This window comes from Callorhinus ursinus, unplaced genomic scaffold, assembly GCF_003265705.2.
Source record: "Callorhinus ursinus isolate GAN/ISIS: 27379988/994484 unplaced genomic scaffold, GSC_fseal_2.0 scaffold132, whole genome shotgun sequence".
In the NCBI taxonomy this organism is placed as follows: domain Eukaryota; kingdom Metazoa; phylum Chordata; class Mammalia; order Carnivora; family Otariidae; genus Callorhinus; species Callorhinus ursinus.
In genome coordinates this window covers 219,741-235,635 of record NW_027397194.1, presented here as the reverse complement: position 1 = coordinate 235,635, position 15,895 = coordinate 219,741, and the positions used below count along the sequence as shown (strand labels likewise).

Genomic DNA, 15,895 nt, shown 5'->3' with positions numbered 1-15,895 from the left:
CCCATCCCTCCCACCCCCAACCACTCCAGTAACCCTCAGTTTGTTTCCTGAGATTAAGAATTCCTCATATCAGTGAGGTCATGTGATACATGTCTTTCTCTGATTGACTTATTTTGTCTGTGTTCCTTTCTGATCTATGCTGCTTTTAGGTTCTCTCTTTGCTTAGAGGACCCCTTTCAATATTTCTTGGAGGGCTGGTTTCGTGTTTGCAAATTCCTTTAGTTGTTGTCTGTCCTGGAAGCTTTTTATCTCTCCTTCAATTTTCAATGACAGCCTAGCTGGATATAGTATTCTTGGCTGCATATTTTTCTCGTTTAGTGCTCTGAAGATATCAGGCCAGTCCTTTCTGGCCTGCCAGGTCTCTGTGGATAGGTCTGTTGCCAATCTAATATTTCTACCATTGTTGATTACATATCTTTTCTCCCGAGCTGCTTTCAGGGTTTTCTCTTTGTCTCTGAGACTTGTAAGTTTTACTATTAGATGTTGGGGTGTTGACCTTATTTTTATTGATTTTGAGAGGGGTTCTCTGTGCCTCCTGGATTTTGATGCCTGTTTCCTTCCTCACATTAGGGAAGTTCTCTGCTATAATTTGCTCCAATATACCTCTGCCCCTCTCTCCCTTTCTTCTTCTTCTGGGATCCCAATTATTCTAATGTTGTTTCATCTTATCGTATCACATCTCTCGAATTCTGCCCTCGTGATCCTGTAGTTGTTTATCTCTCTTTTTCTCAGCCTCTTTATTTTCCATCATTTGGTCTTCTATATCGCTGATTCTCTCTTCTGCCTCATTTATCCTAGCAGTTAGTGCCCCCATTTTTGATTGCACCTCATTAATAGCCTTTTTGATTCCAACTTGGTTAGATTTTAGTTCTTTTATTTCTCCAGAAAGGGTTTCCCTAATAACTTCCAAGCTTTTTTCAAGCCCAGCTTGTATCTTCTGAGTCATGATTCTGAACTCTAGGTCCGACATCATACTAATGTCCGTATTGAGTAGGTCCCTGTCTGACGGTACTACCTCTTGTTCTTTTTGCTGAGGTGATTTTTTTCATCTTGTCATTTTGTCCAGAGGAGAATAGATGAATGAGAGAACAAAATGTTAACAGGTTAACAACGTCCCCAGCAAATATACTTTATACAAATCAGAAAAGACCTGAAACCATGGGAAAAGAAAGGGAAAGAAAGAAAAAAGAAAGAGAAAAGAAAAACAAAAACAAAAAGAAAAAGATAAAAACAAAAACAGAACAATACAAAAAAACCAGAATATGATCAAATATGATCATGCTAGTGCATAGATCAGTGCCACACACTAGATTTTGGGCATATTTTGGTCTGTTAGAAAAAAGTGCCTCCTAAAATTTTAAAGGAAGAAAGACTTATATATGTACAAAATAAGGGTTGATACAATGAAGGGATGGAAGATGACTCTAAAGATGAAAATTATAAAAGATTTTATAAAAGGAATTGATAAGATAAGAAGTTGTTTGAAAAAAGAAAGAAGATTTTAAAAAGAGAGAAAATAAAAGGAGAGAATGTGATCAGGCAGGAGACTAGACCAAAGCCATACACTAGTGATTTAGGGTATATTTTGATCTGTTAGAAGAAACTGTATCTCAAAATTTTAAAGAGAGAACTTATATATATATATGCCAAAAATAAGGGTAACTACTGTGAAGGGATAAAATATGATTCTAAAAATGAAAAATAAAAAATGTTTTTTTTAAAAAAGGGATTGATAAGATGTTGGTTGAAAAAGGGAAAAAGAAAAATTAAAAAAAGGAGTTAAAAAATTAACTTTGAAAAACTAATGAATCATGGTAAAAAAAGCCATGAATTCTATGTGCAGTATTCCCCTAGCGCTGGAGTTCTCCAGTTCTCCTTGATCAGTAAACTTGGTCTTGGCTTGCTGGCTGTTCGTGCTGATCTTCTGGGGGAGGGGCCCGTTGCCCGTGGTTCCCAAATGTCTTTGCCGGAGGCGGAAGTGCCCTGCCCTTCTCGGTCGGGGTTAAGCAAGCTGCTTTGGTTTGCTCTCAGGAGCTTTTGTTCCCTGCAAGCTCTGGTACAGCTTTGGAGGACCAGGGTGAAAATGGTGGCCTCCCAATCTCCACCCGGAGGAGCTGAGAACTCGGGCCCGGGTCCTCAGTGCGCCCCCAGAGAAAAGCAGTCAATTCCGTCTCCCTGGTCTCCGGCCGCGCTCCGTGCTCACCCGGCCTGTGACTGAGCATTTCTATCTCTGGCACCCGACCCCGTGTGGAGTCTCCAAACCCAGCAGATCCCTGCGGTGCGCTTCTGCACCGCTCCTCCTGGGGGAGGAAGGGGAGTCTCCCCGGATCTGCCACTTGTTGGGTCCCTGCTGGAGGAGCAGTGGCCCGACTGGGCTGCGGATCACAGTTTATGGCAACCCCGAACTGAGAGCCTGCGCCTCGGCTCCGTCTCTGCAGCCGGCTTTCCCGCTCCGATACCTGGGAGCTCTGCTGCACTCAGGCACCCCCGGTTTTTCTGTGACCCCGAGGGTCCTGAGACCACACTGTCCCATGAGGTTTCCACCCCCCGCTTAGCCACTGGAGCGATATCCCTCAGCGGAGCCGGCTTCTAAAAGGTCCAATTTTGTGCTCCGCGCTCTATCACTTGCCAGAAGCGGCCGACGGAGGCCCCCTCCCCCGCCGTCTATCCTCCCGAATATCGCCTCGGATTCACTTCTCCGCACGTCCTACCTTCCAGTAAGTGGTCGCTTCTCTGTTCAGAGAGTTGTTGCTACTCTCTTCTTCGGTCTCCTGTTGAGTTCGTAGGTGTTCAGAATGGTTTGATCCCTATTCAGCTGAATTCCTGAGACCAGACGAAATCCAGGTCTCCTACTCCTCCGCCATCTTGCTCCGCCCCCCTGAATTGTGTTTTTAATTCAAGCTGTTAATTTATGCCTTTTAATTGGGTATGCCTAGACCATTTGCATTTAATGTAATTATAAATATAGTTGAGTCCAAATCTATTATCTTGCTCTTTGTTTTCTATTTGTCCAATCTATTCTTTGTTCCTTTTTTTCTCTCTTTATGACTTCTTTTGGATTAAATACCTTTGATTCCACTTAATCTACTTTGTTGGCTTACTAGCTACCACTCTGTTTTGTTATTCTAGTGGCTTCTTTAGGTTTATAGTATACAATGTAGCTCATCATAGTCTACCTTCAAAAGATATTTTGCTACTTTATATATATAGTACATAATTTTATAATAATATTCTTCCATTTGTCTACTTATCCTTTGTGTTATTATTGTTATTATTATCTTTTCTTATTTATTTTTTCAGAGAGGGAAGGAGGGGGAGCAGAGGGAGAAGGAGAGAGAGAATCTTGGGCAGGCTCCACACTTGAACATGGGGCTTGATCTCATGACCATGAGATCATGACCTAAGCTGACATCAATAGTCAGATGCTTAACTGACTGAGCCACCCAGGTGCCTCTCTTACTTTTTAATTATAACATGTCATTTATGTAATTTAAAAACACAAGCAGGCAAAACTCATTTTACAAGGCTGCATGTATGTATAGTTGAGGATCTGCATCAAATACTGGAGTGTTGGTCCATGACAAGAGCTGGGAGAGAAAAGGGTGCAGCAGCAGGACTGAAGGGCAAAGGGAAAAAATGAAAGTCACAAGAAATAACAAACAGAGGAGTCATATATTCAACTTGTTGAAAAAGAAGACACTCTTCCTATCCTTGGTATATTAAGACTAGCAAGTAAGATGAACAATAATTATAAAAAGTACAAGTTACAATTTTCAAAGTACAGGTTATATGACAGACAAATAATGACAGGAAATGTTTTTCAAAATTGGAGTATCAAAAAGATGTTTTTTTCTGTGTGTTTTTTAGAGATTTATTTATTTTAGAGAGAGAGAGAGAGAAGTGAGGGAAGGGCAGAGGGCAAGAATCTTAAAGCAGACTCCCCACTGAGCACAGAGCCCAATGCAGGGGGCTCAGTCTTACCGCCCTCAGATCATGACCTGAGCTGAAACCAAGAGTCGGATGCTTACCCAACAGCATCACCCAGGCACCCCAAGATGTTTTGTGTTTTACATTTTATCTTGGTAGCAATATTGAGGATGATTGGAGGCAGTGTGGTAATAGAAAGGAAGACAAGAGTAAAGTGCAGTGAAAGTAGAATGTTGTTTTTTAAATCTATTAAGAGTATAAGAAGAAGAGACAGGGCGCCGCCATGACAGGTTGGGCCTAAAGGGAATGGAATGGTCCGCTTGCCGGCTCTGCGACCGGAAAAAACGAGGCAAGGACAGCGGAGTTGGGCGCCGCCATGACAACCTGTACCGGAAAAGGCGGGACTTTCCTCCCTGACTGATTCCCTACCGGCACCGGCCTGGAGATGCAGGCGGCCCTGGAGGTCACTGCTCGCTACTGTGGCCGAGAGCTGGAGCAATATGGCCAGTGTGTGGCGGCCAAGCCTGAGTCATGGCAGCGGGACTGTCATCACCTTAAGATGAGTATTGCTCAATGCACGTCCTCCCACCCAATCATCCGTCAGATCCACCAGGCCTGTGCTGAGCCTTTTGAGGCCTTTGAGGAGTGTCTTCGACAGAATGAGGCAGCTGTGGGCAACTGTGCAGAGCATGTGCGCCGCTTCCTTCAGTGTGCTGAGCAGGTGCGGCCAGCACACTCACCCTCAGCTGTGGAGGCAAAGCCACTTCCTGCCTCCTGAGGACTCTTTGAACCATAGGAAAACTGGACCTGAGCAACTGGCCACTTGATGCCCCCAGTCCTGAAGAGTGGCCAGGTGGAGTCATGAGGGGCCTGGATGGGAGTCTGGCTTCTCTGGACAGCAGGACTCACAATAAATAAAGACTCTGTATAAAAAAAAAAAAAAAAAAAAAAAAAGTAAAAAAAAGACCCAATTGAAAAAAAAAAAAATAGGGGAATGGAAGGAATAGACCAGTGCAAAATTCAAAAGAGAAAAATCCTAGTGAGCAAAAAATTTCTGCTTCCATTAAGAATGAAGAAAAAGGAAGTGCATTTATTTTCCCACCTGAAATAACTGAAAAACAGACAAAATAGGTGAAGCGACAATTTTCAAGACACTGAATATCAGGCAACAAAAGACAGTGATCCATGAGAGATGAGAAACCAACAGGTTAAGCTCAATGATTGCTCTAGTTTGTTGCCTTGAGAGAATTTCTTTGCCAAGGAGTAGGCCTTTATAATATAAAGTTCAAATTCTTTAGCATGGTACAGGATGCCCTTTTTCATGTAAACTTCATGTTGCAGTTTAGCTCTGCAACAATAACAACATTATCAACAACATTTGTCACAGTAACAAAAAATAGGTATTATCAAGTGCCTACCCCTTGGCAAGGGCTGGTGGATGTCTTGTTGAAAAAGAAGACACGCTTCCTATCCTTGGTGTTTTAAGACCAGCTAGTAAGATGAACAATAAATAATTACAAAAAGTATGAGTTATAATCTTCAAAGCACAGGTTACTGTGAGTGCACATTTTCCTGAGTAATTCAAGGTTAAGGTTATTTTTCCCAGTGAAGTGGTGTTTAACGAAGAACTAAAAGCTAGATGAGTAAGGGTTAGCTCCGGAAAGACAGTGGCAGGAAGCAATACACACAGAAGGAACAATGTGTGTAAGAGGTTAGTTATGTCCAAGAAATGGAAAGAAGCCAGCATGCCTTTGTTGACCTGATTGTAGTATCTCCTTGCAAGATGGGAGATGCTTCTTAAACTCCCCTATTCTGGCACACCACTTATACCTGAGAATGTTTATACTATCATGGACCATCAAATTTCCATGTTTTCATATGGCTGTATTGTTTTGTATGTGTCATTTCTTATGCCTAAAATCCCTTTATCCTTTTTCTTTGGGGCAAAGCCCTTCTCATATTTTAGGATACAATATGAGCATCTTCTCACAGAAAAGAGTTTTCTGACTGCTCATTCCTGTCTCCCAGTTGATATGACCATTTTTTTCTCTATTTTTCACACTGTGCTTTGAACCTCTGTTTATTATTGTTAACATGTGTGTTTCTCTCACTTGAATTTGAGTTATTTAGAGATAAAGTTATGTCTTATAAATTTGTATTGCACCCTTTGTAGAATCTGTAATGGTCATGGCTAATTTTATTCATCTCATTAGAAAAGAAAAAGCAAGTGCTGTCCGTAGACAGTCTACAGATTTATTCATTTGGCACATTTGATTATGGTAATAGTATTACAAGTGATTATAATGATAAAATATTATTAAATTATGCTTTGCTTCTTTCACTTTAGGTTTTTTGACATAACTACATAATGATTGTCATTCTTGTTTCTATTAGTCCAAAACAAAATACTGAAATCTAAATATTCATTTCAATAGCAATAGGACATGAGTTAATATTTCCCCTTAATTTTTATAAATCGGTAGTAAATGTTTCTCAGTTTCTTTTGGCTGTTTCATGTCCCATATTGAAGAAAACATGAGCATGAAAGGGAACCTTAGTTTATGAATGACTTCCTTTTTTTTTCGTTGACTGACTCCACCTCCATTATGTAGCCTTTCTGGTTTTTTTTGTTTTGTTTTGTGGAAGTGAGATGATTTTTAGAAGTCTTAGTGGTCCTCCTCTTTAGCAGAACATTTCAAAGGAAAAATACAAGACGATTTAGAAATCATTAAAACTTTGGACTGGACAAACTCAGAATGGTCCCACATGGAAACTCTGGATCTGCTGGTAAACATTTCTTTTAGTCTACATTTGCCTTTTAATGTAGTATAAAGTTAACAGTCAATGGATCTTATTTAATAGTGATTGGCATTGGGAGAGTAAGGAATGGGAAATGGGCATCAAGCTTTTATGGCAGTAACTTTTATCTGCCATAGATTCAAAATTGAAGATGGGGGATAAAGATTAGATTTGGTATAAAAAAAGATTAGATTTGGCATCAATTTTGTAAAACTGCTGAGGTGAAATTAAGAAAGGAGCTGAAACGAACTGAACTGTGTTGAGTAGGAAAACAATAATTGTTAGAAAACATAGATAGATCATACAGGAATGAATATTGATTTCAAGTTGATCACATACGGAAATTTAGAATAGCATCCCTGAATGTTGAAATCTACTTCATGATTTACATGGATGTGTTAAACTCCTTTCGCATTTTTTATTTTTTCCAGAGCTTATTTTTTTTTAATATTTTATTTCTTTATTTGAGAGAGAGAGAGAGAACAAGCAGTGGGAGAGGGAGAAGCAGACTCTTTGTTGAGCAGGGAGCCCAATTTGGAACTGGATCCCAGGACCCCAGGATCATGACCTGAGCCGAAGGCCAATGCTTAACCAACTGAACCACTGAGGGGCCCTTTATTCAAAGCTTTTTAATCATAGTATAGGATACCACATGAAAGCACAAGTCCTAAGTGCACAGTTCAGTGACTTATCCCAAAGCGCATGCTCCTATGTGGCTACCAATGCATTCTTGCTTTTACATGAGTGTCGGGTTAGAGTAAGAACAAGAAGTGAGAGTAATGAAAGCTTTAGAGCTTTATGCTCTATCTAGGGAAAAGATCTAGTATTTGGTTTTTTCAGATATAAACATTATAACTTTATTCCATCAATGTTCAGCTACTATTTAGCAGGTACTGTGCCAGGTACTGGTGAAGTAGTGCTGAGCCTGATACATAGAATCTGTTCCCTCCTGGAACTTAACACCTAACCATCTGGGTCCAGTGGGCTTGGAGACAGGGACCTCAGTAGTTGACTACCGTTCTGTGCCCCTGCTAAGCTTCATCGATGCTTTTTCGATTTTCTAGGTTTTAAGGTCTGCTCTTAAAATTCTTTTCCATCCACAGCTTCCTCCTAATTACTCACCCCTAGGTCGCCTCTAAAATGAACATTTCCAAAGCTATTTCGCTGAGACTACATGATCCTGGGTATGAATGTTTCCTGTCCACCTTGCCTTTTAGAAGGAAGGGTTCTTTGTCTTGGTTCGATTTTCCTTGTTGACCTCAAATCTCTGAAACCATCTGTCTTCTCCAAAGTCTCTTTTTTGGGAAGGCAGTACTTTTGTCCTTTTCCTTTTCCACTTTTTTTTCTTTTTTCACAGACTGTAGAAGATGTTTCACCCTCTTGAGCCCCTCCACTGTGGCTGTGGTCTCAGTTCTCAGTGCCTGTTTGATCACCAGTTCTCTCGGTGAGTGCTTTGTCAAATGCAAATAATTCTCCTGAAGGTTCAACAGCATTTAAAAACATGCTTCATGACTTCAAAGGATCAGATATTAAAAGCACAAAATACGGTCCTAACCATGTGACACCAAAATAGGAACAAAATAGCATGGTTTCCCGCAAAATAAAATTAACTTTCACTGGGGAAAAAATGTGCATTTTGCTTAAAGATTTAAAATAATGTCTACCTAAAAAATAGGGAACAATACAGAAGAGTAAAAACCTCAGAATTATTGGGATGAAATGGAATTTGAGGAACACTTTAATAAAATCAAATGCCAAAATTTACCTTAAAATGTGTTGAGGGAGGTCAGATAGATATCAGTGAGACCACAGGTTCCTATGTTAGTTAAAGTAATTGTAGGATGGTAGCTGAGACATTTGGGGGGTGGGTGGTTTGGGGGAGGGAGAGGGATTTTTTTCATGATAGGAGATAATAGGAAAATATCTCCATCTCAACTTCCATTTAAGTAGAAAAGTTTCAGCCAGATTTCAACTAGTATTTTAAGAAGTCTTGGTGTTTTCCATATATGTGTGTAATGGGCGTTAAATTCCTTAAGACTGATCTCTTCATCCTCATCATGAGCCTTCTTTCTATCAATCTTAGGAACTTGGAGAAACTTACATAGCTCATACCTATAAAATTTTGTAATATATTATTTACATAGTAAACTCTCTGTGGAGATTATATAAATCGACATTAGAAAGAATCTCACAATTGCGTTCCTCAGCTTAACTGGTTTTATGTCCTTGCTTCATCTGAAGCCTGTGATGCCGATATTTGTACTTGCATTCCCATGAAATAGCATACTTCTATTGTTCCACGGATGAGTCCAGAATGTTTCTCAAATTTGGCTTTGAAAAATAAGTAATCTAAGGAATAATAATTCTCCACTCGCTCTGGATCCCGACCAATTGCTGCCTTTACGCATTGTTGCAGGGGGAACAGAGAAGGAGCTGAGGCTAACGGATGGTGAAGACAAGTGCACCGGGAGAGTGGAGGTGAAAGTCCAGGAGGAATGGGGAACTGTGTGTAATAATGGCTGGGGCATGAATGAGGTCTCTGTGATTTGCAGGCAGCTGGGATGTCCCACTGCTATCAAAGCCACTGGATGGGCTAATTCCAGGGCAGGCTCTGGACGCATTTGGATGGATCATGTTTCTTGTCGAGGGAATGAATCTGCTCTCTGGGACTGCAAACATGATGGATGGGGAAAGCATAACTGCACTCATCAACAAGATGTTGGAGTAACATGCTCAGGTAGGACTTACAAAAGTCAAAGCCTCGACATGAAATGCTTTGTGTGTGGGGAAGAATATGTAGATGGGTTAAAAACGAAAAGGAGCCAGTTTTCTTCTGTAAGTCATCTAGTTCATATATAAAATCACCCAATCCATTGCTAAAAGACCAGAAGATGCATGACAAACCCCATTAAAAAATCAAAAGAGATTCTGAAAACCACAATCAATAAGGAAGGGACTAGCCTCAATTTTACAGTCAGTAATCTTATTGTAAGTCTCTGCTCCTACATAAGAGTATGATATCTAAGTGAATTCTTTGTCCTCTTTCTCAGTAATGTGCTGCTTTTGTGCATTGACCTTTTTGTCCATTCACTGATATTCAACTTACTGAATCGAGAAATAAATATTCCTAGCACTAATCCTTTGTTGGAGGAAGGATGTTTTGCCAAGTATAATCGCTTTTTCCAGTGTATAATGCTGTTCATTTTATTTAATGGTGGTTTGCTGTGGGTTTTTTTTTTAAGATTTATTTATTTATTTTATTTGAGAGAGAGAGAGAGAGAGCTGGGGGAAGGACAGAGGGAGAAGAAGAGAGAGAGAGAATTCTCAAACAGACTCCTCACTGAGCATGGAGCTCAACACAGGGTCGATCTCAGATCCTGACCTGAGACGAAATCAAGTCAGATGCCTAATCAACTGAGCCACCCAGGTGCCCCATGGCGGTTTCGATTTCTAAAACATTTCATAACTTTTATCTCAGTTGACCTTACAATAACTCAGAAAGTTCTGCATCAGACCTTGCTGCTATAAATCCCAGGGTCATATTTATGACCCAATTCAGATTCTTGGGCTTCCCATTTCTCCTTGTTCATTTCACTGGCCTCTCTCTGCTAGCCTCTTTCTTGGAGACCGTCTCCTCCATGGGACTGATTTTTAGAAAGGACTAGTCTCTCTCCAGGCATTGGGGTGTATTGGGAACAACACAGGCCATTATCTAGAAAAATGCGGGACTAAATTCCAACTCAGCTGCTCATGAATGTTATTTTGAGCAAATTGTTAAATTTTTCTAAACTTCAGTTTCTGAAAACTCAGTGCTTTAATACATGTAGAGCTCTACTTTTTCCTTTTTCCTTCCTTCCATCCTCGCGCTTCCCCACTCCTCCTGTTCCTCCCCCTCCTCCCCCTCCCCCCCCTCCCCCCCCCCCTCCCCCTCCTCCCTCTTCTTGTCTTTTATTGTTAATCATCACAGGGGAAAGATAGGGAATGACAATAGTAACATCTACATTGAGCGCGTACAGCGAAGTTAAAAATCCTAATAAATCTTGCCAGGCTCAGGGATCCTGGGTGGCTCAGTCATTTGAGTGTCAGACTCTTGATTTTGGTTCAGGTCATGATCTTGGGGTGATGGTATTGAGCCTCACTCTGGCTCCACACTCAGCGCAGAGTCGGCTTGTCTCTCTCCCTCTGCTCCTCCCTACTCTCTCTCTCTCAAATAAACGAATACATAAAATCTTAAAAAAAAAAAAAACTCTTGCCAGACTCTTACCATAATTATTGCAGCCTACAGAGCTGTTTAAGCCAAGATATCAGTGTAGCATTTTTAACTCTTGTTTTCTGTTTTTTCATACTTAAGGATAGAATTAATCAAATTTGCTCTTTGAAGTTTATACAGTGAATGCTCCAACTGGTACATGCCTAGTCACCCAAGGACTCCCTAGTTTCATGAGGTTTCAGAGGCTATGTTTCTGAGATTTCCCCACCCTGACTAATGCTCAATCCTTAGATCCTCTACCCGTTGGGAGGTTATGTTATCATCACACGCACAGGGACAATATAGTATAACAATCAGGAGAGTAAAGGCTGGTATTAGACTGCTTTTTCTTTTAACCTCCTGACTCTACTATTTTCTAGGTGTATGATCCTGTGACAATTAGGCAAACTGAGAATGCTTATCTGTGAAGTAGGGACAGTGGGAATAACACATAATGCTCAATGTTGTTAAGATTGATAGCTTAGGTGATACACTTGGAACATAAGATGCATATTTTAATTGTGAACTACTACTTTTATGATTATTAATTGTCCAGAATAAAAAATCCTGTTAAGTAGAGGTCTTTGCCTGGTATTTAGAGCTTTTAAAAGTGAATCCCTTTCTCAAAAAGAGAGCCTCTAAACATTTTGTTCAAGCCCAAACAGTTTTTGTTTTTCACGTGTCCCCAGATTTCATCCCAAATCTCCTTTTCTTGGGTATTTTAGTCCTCATAGAAAATCTAGGGAAGAGTGTATAGAGAGAATTTCCTTTATGAAAAAGCTGTTCTTTGCTAAAAAATGGTACCAGATGCTTTGGGGGAGGGGAAGCTTTGATTCGAACAGGAGATTGGTAAGAAATAAATTATTTTGACTTATTTTTTTTAATTTTTATTAATTTGGTATACCATAGAATGCTTTTGCAAACTATTGTGCATGCTTAGGCATTTTTATTTCCCCCTTTTTCCTGTTTTCTAATTTTATATTTGACTTCAGGCAATTTTTCATGCTCTGAACTGTAGATAATAAAGACAGATTAAAAAAGATTTTAAATGTTCAACAAACGACCAGTTTTCCATTTTTGCTACTTTGTTAGATGAGCTAATTTTATTTTCTCTAGTTTTTAAAATAAGTGCATTAAGTCAAATTTATCAATTTCTATGTAAAAGAGTGCTTACTTTGCCTTAATAATGGAAGGAAATAAAACAAAACAGAAAGCAAATTTTAATCTGTAAAACATTTTCCTTGGTAAGTAGGTGTAGATGAAAGTCCTCATTGTTAGCCGGTCTTTAAAAGATTAAAATTTCCCCATATGTAAAGATGGGCAGCATCCAAAATGAGGCACCATTTTTAAGGACAGCATCAAATCTCAAACGTCCAGAGAAATCTTATTTCCTAAAGTCACTTCTGAATGAATATCACTTCTGAACTCTGGTCTTTTCTCTGCTCTAGATGGATCCAACTTGGAGATAAGGCTGATGAATGGAGGAAACCAGTGTTCTGGAAGAATAGAGGTCAAGTTCCAAGGACAGTGGGGAACAGTGTGTGATGATAACTTCAACATAGATCATGCTTCTGTGGTTTGTAAACAGCTCGAATGTGGAAGTGCTGTCAGTTTCTCTGGTTCAGCTAATTTTGGAGAAGGTTTTGGACCAATCTGGTTTGATGATCTTATATGCAGTGGAAATGAGTCAGCTCTCTGGAACTGCAAGCACGAAGGATGGGGAAAGCATAACTGTGATCACTCTGAGGATGTTGGAGTGATTTGCTTGGGTAAGGACTGATCTGGGTTTGTTCTGTTCTTCCTGAGAGGACAAAAGAAAGGGAGTAAGCGTCTGAAAAGCCTGAACTCTTAAAAACAGAATGAGGCCTGCTTCCTCAGTCACCTTATTATGAACTAATTTCAGGTTCCCCGTCTGATACCTGCGGAGATTTTATCTTAACTGAAATGAGAATAACTAGGTTAGGGAGGAGGGATGAACAGGGAAACTGAGATCCCAGTCATGAGGATAGAAGGAGGTGTTTAGAGAATAATCCAATCCTTCCTCTTCCCCCCAACCCCCCCAAAAAAGAGAAGAAAGAAAAAGAGAAAAGGAAAAAAAAAAAACCCAGCTGAACTAGCAAATTGTACTTTTGGGATGATTTTTAAAAACAAATCACCTTCTTTATCATCCTCTACCTGCAAAAAGTTTAACCCACCCCTTCCCAAAATATTAGTTCAAATTCACAGAATCAAATGATAAAAAAGAGTTTGGTTTTCTACTAAAACCTCATTTATGCTAGTGCTATGGTTTGAACAGACTCTGTGTCTAGAGACTTTCGTGTTCCAGGCTTGCTCAGGGCACAGGGACAGTGGATTTGTGTGTGCAGGGATGACACCCCTTTTTTTCACTTGAATTCTTTTTTTTTTCAGTGTTTAAGGACTTTAATAATAATTACAGCAACATTCACCAGAATTATTAGCAAGGTTGTTTGGACCAACATATAGAACTCCCTGTTAAATATACATCTCAGTGATTAGGAGAGCTCTCCATGTAAAAGAATTCACTTCAAAACAATGCAAATATTTAAAAAGTTTGTTTGTTTTTTTTTTTAAAGCTCATGATTCTTAAGTGAGTTGTCAAAGCTCAGTACAGTTGTAAGATGACACTGTGTGAAGACTTCACTTGAATTCTTAGTTTGAAGCTTAGTAGGTCCTGAACCCCAGAGAAAATTCAGAAAAATGTAATAGAGTAAAAATGTCCCTGTATTCACCAGATATCTTCTTTTTTTCCAATGACGAAAACTCAATTCAAACTTTAACTAACTAATTAACTTTAAGGAAAGAGGATACTGACTCAGAAAACTGGGAAATCCAGAGGTACTGTTGGCTTCAGGCATGGCTGGATTCAAACACTCAAACAGTGTCATGGGGGTTCTGGCTCTTTTTCTATTTCTTACATTGGCCTTTTGTTGTTGTTGGACAACATGACCATCTATTGTTTGAACTACAAAGAATGGGATTCCTACAGCAGAGATGGAATTTATTAGCTGAAGAAAGCAAGAGGGATTGGGGATCAAAAAAAGCACAGGAGTTACCTTCCATTCTCCTTTACCCACCAAAATCTTTCTAGGTCCCCAATCAGCACATTTCTTCTCAATGCTGAGGACTCCCAGTAAACTGTATTGTGGCAGCAAATGCTAAACCTACCAGAAGAAAGGGGCAACTTATTTATTATAAGAGATGGCTCAGGATCAAGCTCTGTTTTTTGAGGAATATTGATTGGGGGAGGTGAAAGTGGTAATGATGAGGTTCCCTTTTCTCTTTGCTTGCTTTTAGACTAAAGAAGTGGTCACAAAGGGGCCAGGTGTATAATGCAAACCGGGTAGTCCTAGACAGGTAATGAATCAGTGTTGAGTCCTGGGCAAACCGGAGTGTGTGCATACCACCTAAACACATGCAAATATATATTTAACAAGAAAAATAAACAATTCCAATAAAAACTCTGTGATAGTCAAACAAACCTCTAGATAAAATGTGGCCCCTAGATCTCCTGTTAGGAATGTTTTCCTTTTTTTTTTTTTTTTAAGATTTTTATTTATTTATTTGACAGAGAGAGACATAGCAAGAGAGGGAACACAAGCAGGGGGAGTGGGAAAGGGAGAAGCAGGCCTCCTGCCGAGCAGGGAGCCCGATGTGGGGCTCGATCCCAGGACCCTGGGGTCGTGACCTGAGCCAAAGACAGACCCTTAATGACTGAGCCACCCAGGTCCCCCGACCCCTTTTTTTTTTAAAAAAGATTTCATTTATTTATTTGAGAGAGGGAGAGAGAGTAGGGGGAAGGCTAAAGGGAGGGGGAGAAGCAGACTCTCCTTTGAGCGGGGTGCCCCACTTGGGGCCCGATCCCAGGACCCTGAGACATGAGATGAGCTGAAGTCAGATATTTAACTGATTGAGCAACCTAGGCACCCCAGAAACTCTTTTTATAGTACATGTTCTCTGTACTGAAAAGTCCTGTCTTCTTTTTCTTTTTCTTCTTTTTTTTTTTTTAGAGATTTTATTTATTTATTTGACAGAGAGAGACACAGTGAGAGGGAACACAAGCAGGGAAGAGGGAGAGGGAGAAGCAGGCTCCCTGCTGAGCAGGGAGCCCAATGCGGGGCTCGATCCCAGGACCCTGGGATCATGACCTGAGCTGAAGACAGACGTTTAACGACTGAGCCACCCAGGTGCCCCCTGTCTCCTTTTTCTAAAAAAGTTATCATTGAAGCATCATTGACATAAATGTTATATTAGTTTCAGGTGTACAACATATTGGTTCAACAATTCCATAAATTATTGGCTGTTCACCACAATAAGTGTGGTCACCATACAAAGTTATTACAGTGTTACTGACTATATTTCCTATGCTATACTTTTCATCGCTCTGATTATTTATTTATTTATTTTTATTATGTTATGTTAATCGCCATACATTACATCATTAGTTTTTGATGTAGTGTTCCATGATTCATTGTTTGCGTATAACACCCAGTGCGCCATTCAATACATGCCCTCTTTAATACCCATCACCAGGCTAACACATCCCCCCACTCCCCTTCCCTCTAGAACCCTCAGTTTCTTTCTCAGAGTCCATAGTCTCTCATGGTTCGTCTCTCCCTCTGATTCCCCCCCCTTCATTCTTCCCCTCCTGTTATTTTCCTTTTTTTTTTTTTTTACATATAATGTATTATTTCTTTCAGAGGTACAGGTCTGTTATTCAACAGTTTTCAACAATTCACAGTGCTCACCATAGCACATACCCTCCCCAATGTCTATCACCCAGCCACCCCATCCCTCCCACCCCCCACCACTCCAGCAACCCTCAGTTTGTTTACTGAGATTAAGAATTCCTCATATTAGTGAGGTAATATGATAAATGTCTTTCTTTGATTGACTAATTTC

The 15,895-nt window shown here is 40.1% G+C and overlaps 2 protein-coding genes across 5 annotated transcripts in view; both read left to right on the top strand.

The window, feature by feature from the left end:
* The first annotated feature begins 4,194 nt into the window (after positions 1-4,194).
* LOC112816306 (coiled-coil-helix-coiled-coil-helix domain-containing protein 5) lies at positions 4,195-4,863 on the top strand. The gene has a single exon (XM_073890185.1). It carries the CDS (start codon positions 4,373-4,375, stop codon positions 4,703-4,705), a length of 333 nt encoding a protein of 110 aa, XP_073746286.1. The 5' UTR covers positions 4,195-4,372; the 3' UTR covers positions 4,706-4,863.
* A 1,692-nt stretch (positions 4,864-6,555) lies between these two features.
* The window catches only part of CD163 (CD163 molecule), a 44,280-nt gene continuing 34,940 nt past the window's right edge, over positions 6,556-15,895 (top strand). For 2 of the 4 annotated variants that reach the window (XM_025862738.2, XM_025862737.2), the window contains exons 1-4: positions 6,556-6,714; positions 8,084-8,170; positions 9,143-9,463; positions 12,424-12,744. In XM_025862738.2, coding sequence (XP_025718523.1) covers positions 6,684-6,714; positions 8,084-8,170; positions 9,143-9,463; positions 12,424-12,744 — 760 coding nt within the window. In that variant the 5' untranslated portion in view covers positions 6,556-6,683. The remainder of the gene's footprint in view (positions 6,715-8,083; positions 8,171-9,142; positions 9,464-12,423; positions 12,745-15,895) is intronic. The other 2 variants (XM_025862740.2, XM_025862739.2) reach the window with 1 other exon arrangement.